Genomic DNA, 18,801 nt, shown 5'->3' with positions numbered 1-18,801 from the left:
CTGCCACACGGACCCGATGCTTCACAGCATCACTGACTGCAGCGATTTGTAAATGCTAGGGATTTATAAAGCGGCATTATCTAAGCAAACCCAAAAATAGTTGCTTTTCCCAGGCCCAGCTGAGAGGTTGTTCATGGAGAAAAAGCAGAGGTATATTGTTTTGCTCCCAGGGATCTGTCTAGTTGGCTGAAAAAGCATTAGAAGTGTTTGAGGAAAAGTTCGCTACAGATCTATGGCCAGCAACGTCTCCCTTCAGCTTCAGTCAAAGCATCTGCTTGCTTTTCATTTGGCCAGGCTGTGATAGTGAAATATCAATATTTGGATAAAGGGGTAAGAAAGACGCTTTGGATTTCTGGAAAGGAGCTACCGACTGCTTGTTCGTGCTGCCGCTTCTGCTCTTCAGAGAGTGGTGACTGTCTCTCTTTGAGCTCTGAGTATCTGTTCAAACAGGGAAATGCAGCGCTGCTTTGCGGGAACACCTTTTTGAGTATTTAGCTCTGTTCTGCGGGAATGTGGTCTGCTCTAGGAGCAGGGTATACCTCTGTTGGCTCCCATGGACTAGCAGTAAACCTGAGCTGCAAAGCCTGGAGCTGAGTTCCCCTGCATTTGTGAGCTGACGATGTTCATATCTAGCCAACATCGTAACACTTTGTTTGGTCTGGGTTTGCTGATAGTGCTGCTCAGTATTGCATGTCTCTGAGGGAAATACTGTCTTGGCCTGTGTGCTTGCTGATCATGCAGCTCTATGACCTGCTTTGCTACCGTTCCTGGAGCCTACATTTAACAAAACTCATGATTACAGGGGGCAGAATGTGACTGCAGGTGAGGCTTGCAAGGGCTTAATGCTGACTTTCTACTACATAGCTCTGTGGGGACCTACGCAGGGATTACAGTGAGAAATGTGCCCATGTAAGACATTGAAACTAGAATTAAAAAAATGCTGGGTTCTGCCCAGCCCTGAGTATCTCACTGCCTGCTGAGATCCAGGACCTCGGCGCAAGCATGACTTGCTCCAGCTGGAGCATCAGCATTGGGACACAAGGTCACAGAGCTGTGATTTCCTGTGCAATGCCAATTTGGCTCCTCTTGCCTGACAATGCAACCAAAAGGGGAAACTCATCTGTTTCGGTAGCAATGGGTGATGACACTTGGTCTTGTGGCTCATGTGCTTCAGAGGGACTGCCCAGGCGCATCGCTGTGCCGTGACTCCCTACATGACCTCGGGCAAGATGCTTTGAGATGGATGTGGCAATGCCTTTGAGCCGCATGTTCGTGGCCAGCTGGCTTCAGTGAAAACCAGGTTTTTGAATGCTCCACCAGCCATACGCCTGTATCTCTCTGTGCCTTGGCTTCCCATGTGCAAAGGAGCGGACAGATCTCAATTTAACCTTCCTTTTTTTCCTGTTTACATTGTGAAGCTGCTTGGAGCTTGCACTGTTTGTACAGCCCTGGCCCAGCAGGACCTCTCCTGAGCTGTGTACTACCATATAAATACTGATATAGACTAAAGAAAATCTTCCTTCGCTGTTTCATGGGCTCCGAGAGATGCTGGGAATGGTGATAAAGCCATGCCTTTCGCTGCACCCTCCTTACCCTGTTCTTAGGACGGGTCCATGCTGCATATGCCCTTAGGAGGTTGTTCCCCACGGTGCCTCTCTACACGCTCGCCCTGGTCCCTCTGCCCTGCCACGCTCTGGGCAGGCGTGTCTGGCTGTTCAGTTAATTTTGAAGCGCTGAGGGTCCAAGGGGAGCCCGGGGAGCTGAGCTCAGCCCTGCCTGCATGGCCAAGCCGCCGGGTCTGCAGGGGAAAGGCACCGTGCTGTGCTGTGCGGTGTTTGGCATGGGATGCGCCCTGGAGAGCTGCCAGGACCTCACTCACTCATCTCTAACCGGCGTTGTCAGTAAAAGAGAGTTTTAAAGATTTAACTAATTGACTAAATGTAGCCTTTCCTGTCAGGGCGAATTAGGGGAAGCCTTTATCCTGGGTTTCAGCCCAGGAGGCTGGAGAAGATGAAGCTTGCCACATGCATTTGCGAATACAGGGTCACTTTCTCCTTCTTTAGGTCAGATGCCGATGAGATGTGTTGTGATGGGATTAGGCAGGTGACTGCTGTGAAGTGAGATTGCCCTGGCAGATCCTGCAATGCCGGTGACAGGGCTCTGCTGGAAGAAACGAGGATACCGTAAACACTTCCTCAGCCAGCCAGCCCTGCCGGGTCGGACCGCTACAAACCACAGCCATCGCTGCCCTTGCTGCATCGCTGCGTGAGGGCTGAGGGCACTCAACAGCCGAGTTAAAGTACTGGCAAAGGACAGGGCAGGACAGGGTACAGAAGATGGGTCTGGAGGGGCCAGACGTATCCCACTTTCCTTCCCCGACAGCATCTGTCCTGAAATGGAGACCTCTAACCTGGGTCATTGCTGCTGTTTCCATGTCCCACTTGCCTCTGATCCCTGCTCCTTCCTTCTCTAGAACCAGGGCTGAGAGACTGAATCTTTCCCCTCAGCACTTCTTCAGAAGCGGATAATCCAGTCACCTCAGATAGTAAAGATGTAGTGGTAGGACTACATCTTTAGGGCTAATGGCTTCAGACTGCAAGAGGGGAGATTTAGATTAGATATTAGGAAGACATTTTTCACTCTGAGGGTGGTGAGGCACTGGCGCAGGTTGCTCCGAGAAGCTGTGGCTGCCCCATCCCTGGAGGTGTTCAAGGCCAGGTTAGACGGGGCTTGGAGCAACCTGGGCTGGTGGGAGGTGTCCCTGCCCATGGCAGGACTGGATGGTCTTCAAGTTCCCTTCCAACCCAAACCATTCTATGATTCTATGTAATTGCACAAGATAACTGAATGGCAGCTCAAAGAGGAGGGGAACGGTTTGTTTTCCAGGGAGGATAAGAAGTTGGATAGCAGGGTGCTTTCCCAGGGTGCCAGTGCCATGCACATGCTGACACTTCCCTTCTTTTTGGGCAGCCCAGTACCCAGCCCAGGGCAGGTCTGTGCATTTTGCTGGGATGCTGGTTGTCCCAGTCACCCTAGGCAGCTCCCCAGATGCCTCCAAGCTCTGCTCTCCCACTACTCCAACCTACAGCACTGTCTGGCATAAGCTGTCAGTTGCCCTGCTTTTAAATGACCTTCTGGTTTATGTCATTGTGCTTTGAGGTTTATAGGGACATGGATTAATAAAACTTTTGGTCTTTACTGCTCTCTGATCTGGTGGCCAGCATGAGTTGGGGCACTTGGGGTCTAGGGCTGGTGAGAGCTGCCATTACATTAGTGTAGTACAGCACCGACCTGTGAAACGCCCCATTTGGTTGCAGTGTCCCCATCTGGTACACAGTCCTTCTCTGTCCGTCTGTCCCGGAGACCAGGCTGAGCATTCTTTAGAGCTGTGTCTTACTGGCATGCAATACTGGCTTTTGGTTATTTAATCTCTGGTACGCTCAGCGGCACAGGGTTTTGCCAAGCGCAGTAGAAGTTTTTGCATTATTTTATATTAACGATGTTTGTCTGCTGTAATAATTTGGCTAAGTTTCCTATACATCTTCTGCTGTTACACTGCCTTTCTTTGTGAGTCTCTCTCTCTTGCCTGTTATACTGGAGTTGCTTTTCTAACACATTGGCTCCCTAGCCCTGTTATTACTTTTGGCACTCGGTTTGCATCCCGATTAAGCACGTTGGCTCCTGTTTTCTCTATTTCCGTGTTGGCCTGCTCTCAGGATTCCTCTTACCACTACATTTTAGCACCGCTCTGTGTTTTTATTTATTATTGATATTACAGTAACGCCTAAGAGTCCCAACTGAGCTCATGGACTGATTATGAACATGACGTACATTAATAGAGTCTCTTGATATGCCCTTTACTCGTTTATTTTCCCTCACCATGGCTCTGTTTATTCTCTGTCAGTGTGACACACTGGTTTCTGGAGTTCAAATGGTGCCGAGAGCTGCGCGTTCAGCTCTTCTGAGATTAGCTTGAAAGCTAGGTCACAGCTGTCCCCTCTTTGAGACCAGTGCTCTCCTCACCTAGCGCCCTCTGGAAGAAGGAGGACACCTCCTCCTTGAGGATGCCCGAGCTGTACCGTGACCTGTTGTGTTTTAGATAATCACTTCCAGGATCTCTCGCTGTCTGGACTTTTGTATGTGCCATGAGCAAAGTGTGCGTGTCCCGTACACCTCCTGAGGTCCTCCTGCCTCCTGCACGCGTGCTCATGCCCAGGAGCAGATGCCGGGCGTAGGACCAGATGTGCCAAAACAGGCACGGCTGGCTGCGCTCCTCCCAGCATCCATATGCATGAGCACCTGCCTGATGCTTAACAGCAGCCAGTTCTTTAAATAGCAGGTAACTGTAACTGAAGGCTTGGAGTTCAGCTGCCAGCAAACATACCCTGCTCTTTGGGAGCAGTTTGGGGCCCAGGACAGTTGTGAAGGTACTGTACGATGGGGGCTTGTGTGCCTCTGTATATTTTGTAGCTTTATTGCCCTAGTTGTGACCATCAGACGGCGTAGTATGCCCAGGGTTAAGGGCAGGGGCAGTTGGAAAAGCGGGATTTCTAGGAAGGAAGAGGTTTGATATCGATAAGGCTAGAACTGCAATCTGCATTGCAGAACCCTTGAGATGTAACCGTTGTCTGAAAAGAAGGCTGTTCTGGCCTGCCTTTCTCCTCTGGCTTTGGTTTGTGGTTTGTAGTTGGTCTAACAGGAATAAAAATTATTTTGGTGCTGTGTGCTGGTAAACGGTGAGAAATGAAGCAACAAAACACCAAAAGGATCTGTTGAGTCCTGGGCTGTGAGCTGCTGTGCTCAACCCAAACAGGTATAGGTTGGCTTAGCCAGGGCTGATCTCATGGATTTTCCTGGTGGCCAAAGCTAGAGCGACTGCTGTATTTTCCAGTGAGACATATCTTCTGTGTTCTTATTTTTGCCTCTTTTTTGCCTTTTTTCCAGGGTGCCAGAGGGCCTGATGGACCAGTAGGCGAGCCGGGGTCACGAGGTGTCAAGGTGAGTGCCAGTGGGTGGGCAGGTTGGCCAACTCTTAGCTGTGTTGTGAAATGCTCTGCGCAGGATCAAGGTCACGTCCTCCTCCAGGAGGAACAGGCGATGTTTAATTGCTTCACGAGGATCAACCAGCAGGGATGAGTCTTTCATGCAGCCGGGGTAAAATCTGTCCAATGTGGGCATCAGGGCCCTTGGGGCTGGGGTCTGAGACCCTGGATACAGAGGCAGTCCACAAACTTAAAAGGGCCTCTGCTAAAATAACAGCGTCCCTCCCTCGCAGGAAGGGGAGTAGCTTTAACTGGCAGCGAGCGTGCTTGACTGTTACATCTGAACATAGCGGAAAAATTAGAGCAATTTAACACGACTGGTAAAATGTGACCTAAAGGAATACATACCTGTTCTGATGTACTTCATGTTAATTAGGTCAGGACAGGAAAAAACAGAGGGCAGGAGATGCCTGGTGCAAAGAGAGCCTGGCAGATACCCTGCCTGAGCAGGCTCTCATCCAAGGTGACCCTGCTCCACGACAGGCTTTGCAAGGGGTACATGTGAGAGTTTCTCCTTTTGGCAGCAGCCTGATGTGAGAGTAGTGTGGCAGAGCTGGACCTTTGTCCTACCATTGACCATCACAGACTCCATCCCCTGCATGGCACACATGGCCTTGTGAATGCAATTTGGATGGGGAATCTCCTTTGTTTTATGCCCTGCCAGGTAGGGCTGCACTGAGTCTCTGGAGAATCCCAGCTTCCTCCAAAGCAAAGTTTGCTCGAAAAACCTTAGATCATGCAGCCCATTGCCCACCCTCCTGCTGATTGGGGTGTTCCTCAGGGCAGGATGCTGGGCATTTGGCCCCTCAAAAGCTGAAGGGAACTGCAGGGGATATTTGATGCACAAAAATGCAAGAGCAGGTGGGCTGGGGCAGCAGAGCATCGCCAATAGTTTGTGCTCCTGCCAATGTGTCTTTGTCTTTTTGCTTTGCAGGGCCGACCAGGGGAGCCAGGCAAGCTGGGGCCAGATGGGCTGCAGGTATGTCCTCTGTGAGAGCCAGTGCCTGCCCAACCCGGCATGGTGTCGATCCCCCGTGGGGGTACCCACACCTACGCAGTGCCCAGGGAATGGCAGCTTCTCCTGCCCAAAGCGCCGCAGGTGTCTCAGCGCATTCCCAGCTGCTAATCGCTGTAATGTGTGTTCGCAGGGGAAGATGGGTGAGACTGGGGAGACAGGAGCACGCGGCTTCCCAGTAAGTGTCCCTCCCTTGTGCTTCCTTTCATAACCTTGGTTTCACTCAAGTCTGTAAGTTTTGGGTCCTGGTCCAGGAAAAAGAACTTGGACAGTGTCTTACGCTTATGGGGCTGCATCTCCACTCCTTTTACCGGAGTGTTTATGAGATGCGTGTTACTGCTGAGAGGCGTGAAAGATTGCTATGGGGTTGGAGCTGACCTTGGTGTTTTTAATTTTTCTAGGGTATCCAAGGACCTTCTGGACCTCCAGGAGCAAAAGGGGCTCCAGGCGACCCGGCAAGTGTCTTATCACTCTCTCTTCATCTGTCTTTCCTTGCACACACACAGACACTTCATTTCTTTCTGTCTGTCTCTTCCCTGCCACTCATTCCCATTCCCAGCTTCTCTGTTCTTGCCAACTCCAGTGCGGTCAGAGATGTGAAAGATTTGGCTAGAGTCCTAGGAGACGTGAGGAAAGACAAGGTCAGACCCCTGGAAAGCAAAAGGGAGCCGGGGAACAACCAGAGAGAGTGTAGGATACAGACTGGGCTGGATTTTGGAGGGGAAGGGGGAAAAGAAGGGCAAGGTTGAGACTGGGACAGGGTCAGATGTAATGGGAGGAGCTGGGCTGGGTTGGTAGGTGGAGCTGAAGGGGGACCAGGAGGGAGGCTGATGGTGTCAGAGCTCAGCCCACAGCTTTGGGGCAGGCGCTGGGAGATGACAGGTGAACACACAGACCTCAAGGAGGGCAAACAGGACCACCAAAGCAGGAAGAGGGGTCATCATCTGCTCTCTGTGTCTGTGGGGACTGACCTGGACTGTGAAGGGAGAGGATAAACCAGGCATTTTCAGGTTGCCAACTGGAGTTGTTTTAGGTGAGAGCCAGAAAGATGAAGGGCCTTCTGAGCTGTTGTTTGCCTGTTAAGGTGCCTCAGCGCACCCACTGTTGGCCTCTCCATCTCACTGGCCTTCTCTTGCATGCTGCGGAGCTCCACCATGATGTGGGAGGGAACTGGTGTTTTATCTTACAGGCCATTGAAGTAATGGCCCTTCCAAAATGAAAACAGTTCTATGAAAAGAGCCTTGTGTCTCTGTTTTTCAGGGTCCACAAGGACCACAGGGGCCACCTGGGCCTTTGGGAGAAATTGGGCATAAGGTAGGTGTGATCTTTGCTCCTATTTGTTTTCCCCTTGCACCGAGAGTAGCGGGACTGAGGGAGGAGTAAATGTGCAGAGGTGCATCCTTCCACACATGGGACACAAGCAGGAAGGATTTAGGATCTCCCTCAAGTCTAAAAGTCGTCTTCCAAAGCAAACAGTGAAAATCAGAAATTCAAGCATCATTTTCATCACAACCCATAGACACCCTGTTGGGAGATGTGCAGACCTATCTTCGTAACAGGAGAAACATTTCAAAACTGACCACGCTAACAAGCGTGTCCCAGGCATGGCTCTACGACCACACCAGGGACCACCTTTCTGCACCAGGGTGCAGAGTCAGGGACCAAATACAGTAACAATTCAAACTGAAGCCTGGTCTTTTCTTTCCCCCTCCCTGGGGCTGTTGCTGACAAGACACGATTTGTCAGCCCACCTGGATTGCTATAGCAGTCCCATCACAAGCTGCTGCAGCCCGTGGAGGAAGCTCAGAGAAACGCCTTTGCTGCTGACTGTGCTTTTGGGTTGCCGTTGCCATGAAGCAGTGGCACAAACACACCATAACCAAAGCAGCAGCAGCTGCCAAACAGTGCCCCGATGGCGTGCAGGGGATGCCTCCATGGTTTCACCCTAACTCGTCTGCAGCCTTGGCTTGATTTCGCTCCCCTTGAAGTATCATAGTCTCGGCTTTTTACACCAGATGTGCCAGTTCCTCTCGGGTAGCTCCTTTCCATAGGTCCCGAGCTGTAATGTAGACATGATGTTTCATGTGGTTGTGAAAACAGCAGTGAAGGTGGCTTTTAAGGCAGTCTACTGCAAAGTGTATGAGTCATGCAAGTTTCCATTCTCATGGCTGCTAGACTGGATGGAGTGAGTTCTCAGCGTGGTAAACCACACTGGGGAGCTGGAAAGCTGCTACCGAGCCACTCTGGATGTTGCCAACCAAGAAAGTACAGAGCTTTATTCAAATCTGTGACTCTTCCAAGAGCCTTTCTCTGCACTGGCACCTCTGGAGAAACCAAAGCAGGATTTTTGCTTTCATTGGAGCTTGAATTTTCTCGTTGCGTGACTTGACCATTTGTTCGTAAACCCAACACGCGCCCTGCTCCCTCCTTTGCTTGAATCCATTTCAGCAAGCGAGGAACTGGCTTTATTCCCTGGGCAGCCGAGTGCTCCCTTGACTGTGTGCTCTTTTTTCTTTTCTTCTGAACTGCAAAGAGAAGGGAGATTGTTGTCTGGAGAACAAATAACATAAGTAAATAAACTACTCAAATCCTTTAAAGACAAGCTTTGCTGTCCCATCTTTGGGCTTGTTTTACAGATTCTCGTTCCCCGTACTTCCCAGAGGTACTAGCAAATGTCCAAAGATTAAAGCTCCCAATTGATCTTGGTACTAAAAGTATCTAATGAACGTGACCCCTCTATGGCAAGGCTGCATGCGGCAGCTGGACACCGAGTAACAGTTTGCAAGGTCGTTTCTCTCGTCTTCCCTCTTTCTATCTTACTTCCCATAGTTTTCCAAGTCGGGCACTCATTTTTGGCTCTCTGAGGGATGCCAAACCCCTCTACCAGGGTCTGTGCTCAGATAGATAGGGCCACGTTATCTCACCTGCCAGGCACTTTCTTTCAGCTAGCATAGCCTGGCGACAGCCCCGGGCTGTGAATTTCTGGTCTGAGCCCAGTCGTCAGCATTAGGATGTTTACTGGCCCGTTACAGCCATACAAAGTGGGTGACAGATGTCAAGGCTGATCTGGCCAAAGTTTGTGCTGAAAGGTTTGGTGTAAACTTGCTGTTCTTGGCTCCCTGGAGCTGCCCTGGAGCTGGCAGCACGACTGTGCCCCTGCCTCTCCGGGAGCGTGGGGCCAAAAGCTTGAAGCTGTGTCGTCTGGGGCAGCCGCTCCTGCAAAGGCAGGGCAACTCGCCGTGCCTGCAAACCCTACGGCTGCATTAAGGCTTAGCCCAAACCAGGACAAGACCGGTGGCTCCGAGAATGTGCTCACGCCAGCGGTAACGGAGAAGTGGGGTTGCAGGAGGCAGGGAGCAAGAGCACAGCGGAGCATTTTTGTTATCCACTGCATCTGCCAACCTGCTGGACCCTCGTGAAGGGCTTTCAGGTCTAAATCTGGACCTTTTCCCTTCTTTCCTAACAAGTCCCAGTGCTGCTCCGTGGTGTGGGTACTAACCTTAGAGAGCAGAGGGTTTGGAAGGAGTTAGAGAGAGGTGCTTGGCAGGGGAGGAGGGGGTTGCCGCAGGGCTGGGGATGGGGGAGGCGTGCGAGAGGAGCAGTCCCAGGAACCCGGCACACGGGGGTACGGGGCCTCTTTGATGCTGCGTACCCTGAGCCAGCTCCGGGGAGGTAATTACATTGCAACCAGGGCTCCGCTGTCCCAGGAGAGCTCTGCTAAAGGAATTATGTCTTTGATCTTGCTTTCTATTTAGTTACAATGGGTTTTTTTCATTATCTTTTTTTTTTTTTTTTTTTCCAAGGGACCGCCTGGCTCAATGGGACAACCTGGCCTTGCAGGTGAACCTGGCATGAAGGTAAGAAAAACCTCTTGGTGCTATTTCTCTGTCAGACCAGGGAGATAACAGCAACTTCTCCTCCTGCAGGACTGGCTGATATTGCAGGTTCACCCTCCAGCAGCCAAAGCAGACACCACATTCAACAAAAGATAAAGTGTAAAAAGTAAAATCAGGTTAACTTTAAGCCCTTGGTTACATATTCCTGAGCCCCATCCCGAGGGGGAGGCTGTCAGTGCTGGGGAGAAGCGCCACCCCAGGGGGGTTCTGCCTCAAGAGCTGTGAAGTTGGAAATGAAGTTCAACTCGTTTGCAGATCCAAAATCTGAGAGGAGAAGGGAGTCCTTGAGACCCAGAGATCCAGGCAGCTTCTAATTTGAAACAAGAAGAGTCTTAATAAGGTCCCAAACTTAAAAATACCCTCAGATGAGGTCCTGCCACAGTTTCCAAGCCTCAGCTCTCTGGGGACTGAACTCCTGTCATGGTTATGGGGGAAGGGTGCTCTGCTCCGGAGCCATGAATGCACCTTCTTGTCCCCACGGAAAGGCCTATAAAAACCATCTCTTTGTTTGAATAAGATCCCTGTGCTGAGCAGCTCAGAGGGGGTTTTATTTTATCCTAACCCCCTTTCCGCTTGGTTTGAAGGTTTGCTCCTGTGTGGAGAGCTTTTGAACAGGCTCTGTGTGGGGATTAAATGCAATTTCCTCTTTGCTGTTCTTCACTCCCCACCCCCAGCCCCATCCTTTGCCATGTTTTCCTTGGCAAATCTTCTGACACTTCACTGGAGCTACCGTGTCTTTGGCGTCCTGATACTGCACGCGTATTTCGGCTCCCGTGCTCCTGGCTGCCCTCCTCGGGAACAGGACACGATGATTTGCGCGAACACCCCTTTACCCGCTGTCAGTGCAACACGTCCTTGCTGGGGGGGTCAGAGAGTGAGAGTCCTGTGCTGCTCCTTCTCCGAACTGGGAGGTGCTGGGACAGGCTGGGGTTGCTCTGGGCAGGCATCGATTGCAGACCAGTTGGCTGCAGGACGAGATGTATGGATAGGTCAAAACTTTTTCTCCTTTTGCCTCTGCCTTCCCTGAGCTCTCTTCCTTGCAAAGCAGTTAGCTTGGATGGGCACACATGGGAGGTAGCTGCCCTATGGCCATCGTACCCCCAGAGCAACCTCGCAGCCTGTCACCAAGATTCATTTGTTTGCCAGCTCCAGGCACCTTCAGTTCATTTGTTTTGGTGCCATCAAAGATTCAGGTTCTTCCTCGCTTTCGTCACTCATGGTGGGGCTCAAAGAGCTGTCGGTTTTCTTCTCCCTCGCTCCGGCTGTGTCAGCCACAGTGCTGCACTGCACCCAGCATTGCTGCTTTTCCTGCCAAAGGGCCATGCCAAGGGAATACCTTCTGGCCCTGCAGCTGCAGGCAGCACAAACCACTGCTGCACCCCTGTCCTGTTGAGCATCGTTGCAATAGAGCCTGCGAGGTGCACGTTGGCCCTCTGCAAGTAGCGGCGCTGGTGGTGCCAACCTGTCCTTTGGAGCCCCTGGCAAACTGAAGGGAAAGTGTTTCTGCGGGAGAAGGAAAGAAAAAGTCAAAATGAGGGGTGCAATGGGAAGTGCTTCATACTGACTTGCCGTCAGTAAACAGCTTGTCTCCATGTCTGTGGTTCCTTCTTTGTAGGGTGATCCTGGCCAGTTGGGAGTCCCTGGAGAGCAAGGCCTCGTTGGTCAAAGAGTAAGTATGGTCACCTTCTAGTAGGACCTCTCTGTCGTCCCAGTGCCCCAGAGGCTCTGTTCCCTGTTCCCCCCCAGCCTGGGCAGACAGACCCTGCTCTGGGCATCCCCTAACCCTTATGGCCCTTGTTTCTTCTGCGGGTGGTGGAAACACCTTCCTCGCAGAGCCTGTCTGCTTGAGCTCACCACCTCACAGGAGCCTCTCCAATGCTACAGTGCCGCTTTGCACAGTGCTGTGACAACCTCATGTATGAAAGAGGCAGTGTGGGAACAGACCCATCCTGTTCCCCGGCCAGGACAGTGCCGTCCGCACGGGGCAGGGAGATGCTGGAGCAGAAGGCAGGCATTAAGCAGGGGAACACTGGCTACACTATGCACACGTGGGAGGGAGCCAGGGACGGGATGAATGCATGGATTGAAGCCGGCAGCGGCTCTTGTCCCTTCTCACGACTAAGGTCAGTTGTTGGAGCAGGACGGAGAAGCCCCGGGTTACATGAATACAGACTTTTCAACCCAGGGAAGGAGGTCTTCCCGCAGGCCAGCGGCGGGGTCCGTGGAGGAGAAATTATGGCTCAGAATAAAGCAAGAGCCTGAACTCCTGCTCTTGCTCCGGGAAGAGTTCGTTCAGCATTAGGGTATGAGACAGGACACATGTCAGTGCAGGGCTGGGCTCCTGTCACTGCAGCCCAACTCACTGCCACGAGTCAGCTGCCAACAGCATAGGAGAAAAGCGTATTTGGGAACAGCCTCATGGTGCTCGCTTGCTTGTCTTGCAGGGAGAATCGGGGCTGGAAGGGGACAGCGGGCCACCTGGGCCGGATGGTGTCAAGGTAAACATCACTCTTGTGGCATTTCAGCTCTCACACGCATCCCCGTGCACTCAGATGCCCGTGGTTCCTGGGACCAACTTGAAGCCAAGGGAGTTATTGGGTCCTCTGTGCGATAACCCTCTGCCCTGCTCCCTCTAAGGATTTTTTTTCTGCAAGCACACATAATGGACTCCTCCTGTTTCACTCCTCTACCCACATTTTTGGCGTCTGATCAGATCTCCAAAAAGGTCAAGTTCTTCAAAATCTAGTTTCCAACAATTTGTCTGTTTTATTTGAGTCTTTACAGATTAAATTTCCGACTAATCAGGAATTCCTGGGCCTGGCAAGGGAAAACAAGAATTGTCCATCATTCTCCCCTGCACCACTGATCAGAACATTGTTTGCAAGTAAAGAAAACAGATCCCCTTCCTCTTGGCAAAGCCCCAGGTGCTCGCTCAGGGCTTGCACTGTGCTCTGTAGCTGCTGTGAGTTTGCTACCTTGCCTTTGGAACAGGACTTTGATTTCTGTCCCTGCACAGCCGGCCTTTCCAAACAGGCCAACAGTTTTGTTCCATGGAAAGAAAAAGCAGCCGGTCCCACAACAATGCAGTTTATTGCTTCATTCTAGTTAAGCTATTTGCCATGTGTCTCTACTTCTGCTTATCTCTGAATGGTGGACCAAAAGACTTCCTTAAAGACAGTCAAGACTTCTGTATTCTCTTGCTGCCACTAACTGTCCTCAAGAGCTCTGGAACCAAACCAGATCTTTTCAACCTGAATGTGCCTCTGAACAGTAGAAGAGCCGCTGCTCTCTGCAGGAGCATTTGTTTAACCAGAAGAGTTGTTGCTGTGCTTTCATTAGTGCAGGTGCAAACGGAAAACAGCTCTGTACGGGCTGGTTGGTTGCACCAGCGTAGGTGCTGCTGTCAGTACAGAATTGGCCTCATTGATTGTCTCCATACAATTTTTTGTCATCAATTATAAGAATGGGGTTTGACATGATACCTACTGCCCGGACCACAAATCCTTCACGGGGGCAAGATGACACTGTTTCGCAGAGTGTTTATTTGAGCCCTGGGCTGATTGCCATTTGGCAGCAAGAGCCAAGCGACCGCTCCAGACAAACCCGTCCTATTAAAAATCTTTCAGCATCCCGAGCTCAGAGCTTCTGCGTGAGGCAAGGGAGATTTTCAGATCTTGTCTGTCTGTCTCATTCATACGGGAGGTTCGGGCCTTATTGCAGGAGAAGCAAAGGGGTTCAGATTACCCTGTGTAATGGGGGAGTTCCTTCTCCTCCAGCCAAGAGACTTGAAAAAAAAGAAACCTGGTTTTGCTCATTTTGTTAAATGTCAAGTGTATTGTGACTCATGCTCATTCATCCTTTTGCTTGCAGGCTCTCTTCCTCTCAGGCTCCTGAAATATTAATTATGTGGTGGGTTTTTTCCTTGTGAGAGCCATGTACAGTGACCCATGTGTTGTGTGGGTATGAAAAGCTCCCATCCTCCTCTCTTCCACAGGGAGACAAAGGAGAGCAAGGTCTGGAAGGAGAGAAAGGAGAAAAAGGCAACGAAGGACTGAAGGGAAAAGAAGGGCCTCCTGGATATCCCGGCATCACAGGTGTCCGAGTGAGTCTGCAAAACCAGCCCGCTTGACCCCGTAGCTGGTCCATGGGTTTCCTAGAGGGACTAGTGCTCTCCTCCCCGAGCTGCACGGGCAGCCCTGTGTGCATCTCAGATCCCCAGGGTACGGGTATTGGCTCAGCGCAGCTCCTGCGCTATGGTTTCCTATGGAGATAGGGCCAACTGCCCTCTGGTTTCCAAAGTAGCAGTTGCATCTTACCCCAAAAGGATCAGCAGAGTGCTGCCTGCTCTTGTCTAAATCCCTACGTGAAAGATGACTGTAACCTTCCCCATGGCTGCGGCCTGAGCCCAGAGGTGCAGCACGTGCTCCCCAGCTCAGGCGCCGGGGCACAGCTGGCACATGCCGAGCTCTGGGCTGCAAAAGGCAAACCAGCTCGTCTGAAGAGATGAGATCCTTTTGCAACCAGAGGACAAAAGAAAGTTTGCAGTCTTGTGTCTGGGAGGCTGGATTGTGTTTGAACCCTAGTAAGAAATAAATAGGCTTTTTCTTTTTTTTTTTTTTTTTCTCTCTTTTTGCCTTTTTTTTTTTAATAAGGGCAGTAATTCCTGTATACGTTAATACTACTGTAACAGGACATGCCATGTTGCAGCAGAAGACCTGGGGGCAGATTGAGGGGGAGATGCAGACAGTGAACCAGGACACTGCTTAGGGCAGGAGGTCATTTGAGATGGGACTTGTCGCAAATGTTGTCAAAAAGTATTTTTGTGAAAGACTACATCCAGGAGACAGTTTAGTCTTTCAATCGGGATACCCACTTGAGATGTGGAACACTTCTCTGGTCTGCCGTAGGCTTTGAGACACTGTGCCTCTCTACTGCAGCTGTAAAACGGACCACCTCGCAGGGTATTAGAGAGGGATGTGCAGAGGCTGTGAGGAGCTGAGTTTCCCCTGGCTGCCACGGCTGGCCGTGGCCTGGAGTTTGGCAACGGCCAGCTTTTGCCTTCTCTCCCTTCTGTTTGATGATTACTTCTGGTTTTCCCTTCTAAGGTTTTCCCCTTAAATATAGAAAACAAATAGAAGAAATTAGAAGGAAATTATTCCTGAATACTCAATGACTATCCTAGGCATGTCTGGTTCACTTGGAGGTCTGATCTCAGTGCCACAGAAAGAAAAAATTATTCTGGCTCGGAGATGAGAGCTGCTGGGGCCAGAGGAGTTGGGCAGGGTCTGGCCTGGGGCTCCTTCGGTGGTGCCAGATGAAGGATCGCTCTGCCCAGTGCCCCAGTGGGCTGCTCTGCAAGCCACGTCAGGCCCTTCTGCTTGAAATGTGGAGTTTATCAGCTTGACGATGTGATTTACTCATTGTAGTTATTGTTGTGGATCAAAGTTGTTAAAAGCGTGGGCTCGCGAGGCTCTTTCTGCGAGGTGATGCCCAGTTGAGTCGGGATGCAGCCAGCCTGGCTGGAGCGGCCGTGCTCACCTGTAGCACCAGTCTTGTTCCTCGTGCAGCCGGAGAACATGCCGGCTCCCACCCCACACATGTCCAGGAGGCACACGAGCAGATCCAGCAGGTCAGAAGGAACGAGTAGCCCAAGTTTAACCAAGTTTGATGGCAGCTCTAAAATCCCTGCCCGGGATGGGTGGGAGGCAGCAGGGCAGGCAGGTACCTCTGAGCGCTGGGTGGATGCTCGATGTTGAAGGATGTTGTTTTTCGCTTTGGTGACATTGTGGCTGGCTAAAAGGAGGGCAGGGAGAAGGGTGTGAGGGGGTGGAAGCAGCAAAGGTTCTGGATTTATGTTATTTTTGGGCTGAGGTTGGGATTTGAGCACTGACTCAACTAGAAAGTGGAAACATTGGCTTAATACTGCGGTGCAGCACCATAAATGTGCAGAATAAGGCTGTAATCCTGCCCCAAATAAGGCCATCCTCAGCCACAGCCCCCAGTACCCGCAGGGACTGGGACCATACCATGGGCGAGGGGTGGTCCCCAATGTCCCCGCTCCCTCCCAGCTGCAGGCTGGCTGGCACAGCTGGACAGTCACCCTCAGCACCCGGCACTCTGTGTGCTGTACTTCTGGCTGCTTCACGTGTTTATATTGTGCATGTTTTAAGAACCAATAAAAATACTAAAATCATGCAAAAGCCATATTAAGTTATAAAGTATAAAATATAGATTCTCTCAGACTCCGTTCCTGCTGTTTGCCAGCATGTCCCTGGGAACATGATGCCTTTTTCTGGTTTATTTAAAAAAAAAAAAAAGTCACTAGAGCCAAGATTCCTGCTCATAATCACTCCCTTTTGTTGTTTTTTTTTTTTTTACTGCAGAGTGCTATATTTCCATCTACTATTTTAATATGCTCCTTTGTATATCCTTATGTATAAACTCAGGCAGACTTTGAGACCCGCATAGGCTCCAGAGAGCACTGTCTCCCCTGCCAAACGCCTGGCCATTATCTAATACATAGGCTGGTGTTTCTCTACTCGCTGAGGTAATTTAAAGATGGAAGTCCTCTGACAGAAGTACAAATAATTTTTCTCTTCCCATTTTTATTTTGAGACTTTTATCCTACCTTCCCATGGAGAAAATGTACAAATATTAGTGGGACCTCCCTTAGATTTCTGCCAAGATAAAGTTTACAGCTCAGAGATGCAAACCACTAGAGATAACTGCAACTCCTTTTCCACGGAGGATTGGAAGCTGGAATATCAAGTCAACCCATCCTCTGCAAGACATGCCACAAAAGCCACCGCAGGCACAGCCTGCCACAAACGCGTACAATGGACAGAGGTTTTTAAGGCTGCTGGACAAAGGTAACAAAAGTCTTCTCAGGGAAGAATCCTGAAGGTATTCACCCAAGGGCAGATGGCAAGGTTGCACGGTGACAAACTCCTGTCCAGGATTTGTAGGGTGGTATGGAAATTGCCTGGGGAAGGTGTGGAGGCACTCGCATTGCAGGGAGGAGGCATGTTGGGTTTGGGTGTGCTGCGGATACTGTGTGTTTACATGTTACGCATGTTGCATATGGTTTTAATACATCTAATGTGATGATGTTACACTGCCCAATACTCAGTTTAGATGGTTTCGAAGAGAACTTCATCTTTAGCTATTGCATCTTCATTTGGTCTCTCCTGGCATGACATCCAGGAGTCCTTAGGTCCGTGCTTCACTGCATTCTTGCCTGGACCCACTGACTTTTCCCTGGGCTAAAGATGTTTGCTTCTGCTCCAACATCTTTGGGATATTCTGCTCATCTGCAAAGGGCACAGGGGAGATGTTGATGCTTCTGTGCCGTTAGATGCACACAGAAGGATCTGTCTACTTACCTGTGCCAACAAACTGACCTCCATCTGGGAGTGTGTAGCTCATCTGCTTCTGGAAGAGATTCATATTAGCGTGAGGAAGCTGATGCCGATCTGCAGTTGTGGACATAGAGACAAGCTTCTCCTACACCTTGGCTTGGCCCTATGTTGCACTCTGCCTTGGCACTAGAGGGGACCCACAAAAACATGTCCTATAGCAACAGTGACAGCCTCTGGAAAAAAAACCCTTTTCATCACAAGTCCCTGCAGCTACATCACTTCTTGAAGATTTTTGCTTAATACCAATGACATGTTTAGTCTTAATCTCTATTTTGCTTATGTCTAAAGGAACATGACACTTCAGTGTCAAGTGTCCTCTTGACAGATGTAGGAAATGAGGCGCCTGATTGCTCTGAAATGATCTGGCTTTATTGCTTGTACATTTTCAGCCTATTTTGCACATGCTGGCCCGAGGCAAAGGCCTGGTGCTGGCAGCGCCCCGTGTAGCCGCAGAGCAGGTAGAAGCTGGGGAACTTGGCAGGGCACGTAGAAGCTCGCACACCACGTGGCAACGGGCCAGCACAAGCAATGGAAAGAGGTTGGCAGTTCTTCGGTCTGCACAGGCGTAGAGCTCCCTGGGAGGCAGTAGATGAAGGGATGTGCTGGAGCACCTTCACAGGTGCTAAGGCTGGAGGAAGCATAAAGGGTCTGTGCTGCCCTTCTGGGTCATGCAGAAGAGAGACGTTCACCCAGCGATTGATCCCTACAGCAGGGACACATCTGGCTTTACCGAGCAAGGTTTTATTTTCCAGAAAGCCAGGATGATGCTGATACAACATTACCAACTGAGCACAACCAACTTCCCTTGGTGCTCGAGAAACATTTTTCAAAGATCATTAGCTTTAACTTGGCTCAGCCATTTCCACTACTAACATATCTGAAAACCGGTTTCCACTGTGGTTTTAAATCTCAAACAAAAGCAGCAGGGAGGCCCCAGCCAAGTCTCCAGGGGTAGCTTGTACATGTTTCAAAGCCAGTGGATTTCAGCAAACAAACCTGGCAACTGAGATGGTCCATGAGTCTCCCAGCTGTGGCTGGCAGGACTTGAGGCAGCTGGAGCTGAGATACACGAGTATCCTCTATCTTTTGGTCACTTGGTCCAAGTTCACACTGCTCCATTCAATTCCAGTTCTTGCTCAGCAGAGGGGTGGGCCAGTTGTCCCTCTGGTCCTAAGAGAGAAACCAGAGCACCTAAAACACTAACTAACACAGAGCTGAGTGCAAGATCTGCTTGAGACTTCAAAAATTGCATCAGAAATGTGCACCTTTCCTAAGCTGCTGCTGTCTCACATATTATCTCCTCCCAGTGGTTTCCATCTTCCTCTAATACAAACTTCTTGCCTTCTGTTGACCTTGACTCTCTTTTGGACTTGGCCATTTGATCTCTAGTTGGCTTGTTTGAGCAGTGAGCAGTTGATAATCTCTTTCCC

The 18,801-nt window shown here is 50.5% G+C and overlaps 1 protein-coding gene across 1 annotated transcript in view; it reads left to right on the top strand.

Moving 5' to 3' along the window:
• Positions 1 to 18,801, top strand: part of COL27A1 (collagen, type XXVII, alpha 1) — a 164,690-nt gene that overhangs the window by 113,085 nt on the left and 32,804 nt on the right. The window contains exons 29-37 of the mRNA XM_009888040.1: positions 4,945 to 4,998; positions 5,977 to 6,021; positions 6,191 to 6,235; positions 6,459 to 6,512; positions 7,318 to 7,371; positions 9,861 to 9,914; positions 11,569 to 11,622; positions 12,398 to 12,451; positions 13,948 to 14,055. Coding sequence (XP_009886342.1) covers positions 4,945 to 4,998; positions 5,977 to 6,021; positions 6,191 to 6,235; positions 6,459 to 6,512; positions 7,318 to 7,371; positions 9,861 to 9,914; positions 11,569 to 11,622; positions 12,398 to 12,451; positions 13,948 to 14,055 — 522 coding nt within the window. The remainder of the gene's footprint in view (positions 1 to 4,944; positions 4,999 to 5,976; positions 6,022 to 6,190; positions 6,236 to 6,458; positions 6,513 to 7,317; positions 7,372 to 9,860; positions 9,915 to 11,568; positions 11,623 to 12,397; positions 12,452 to 13,947; positions 14,056 to 18,801) is intronic.

This window comes from Charadrius vociferus, unplaced genomic scaffold, assembly GCF_000708025.1.
Source record: "Charadrius vociferus isolate BGI_N301 unplaced genomic scaffold, ASM70802v2 scaffold56, whole genome shotgun sequence".
In the NCBI taxonomy this organism is placed as follows: domain Eukaryota; kingdom Metazoa; phylum Chordata; class Aves; order Charadriiformes; family Charadriidae; genus Charadrius; species Charadrius vociferus.
This window is presented reverse-complemented; position numbering and strand designations above follow the sequence as displayed.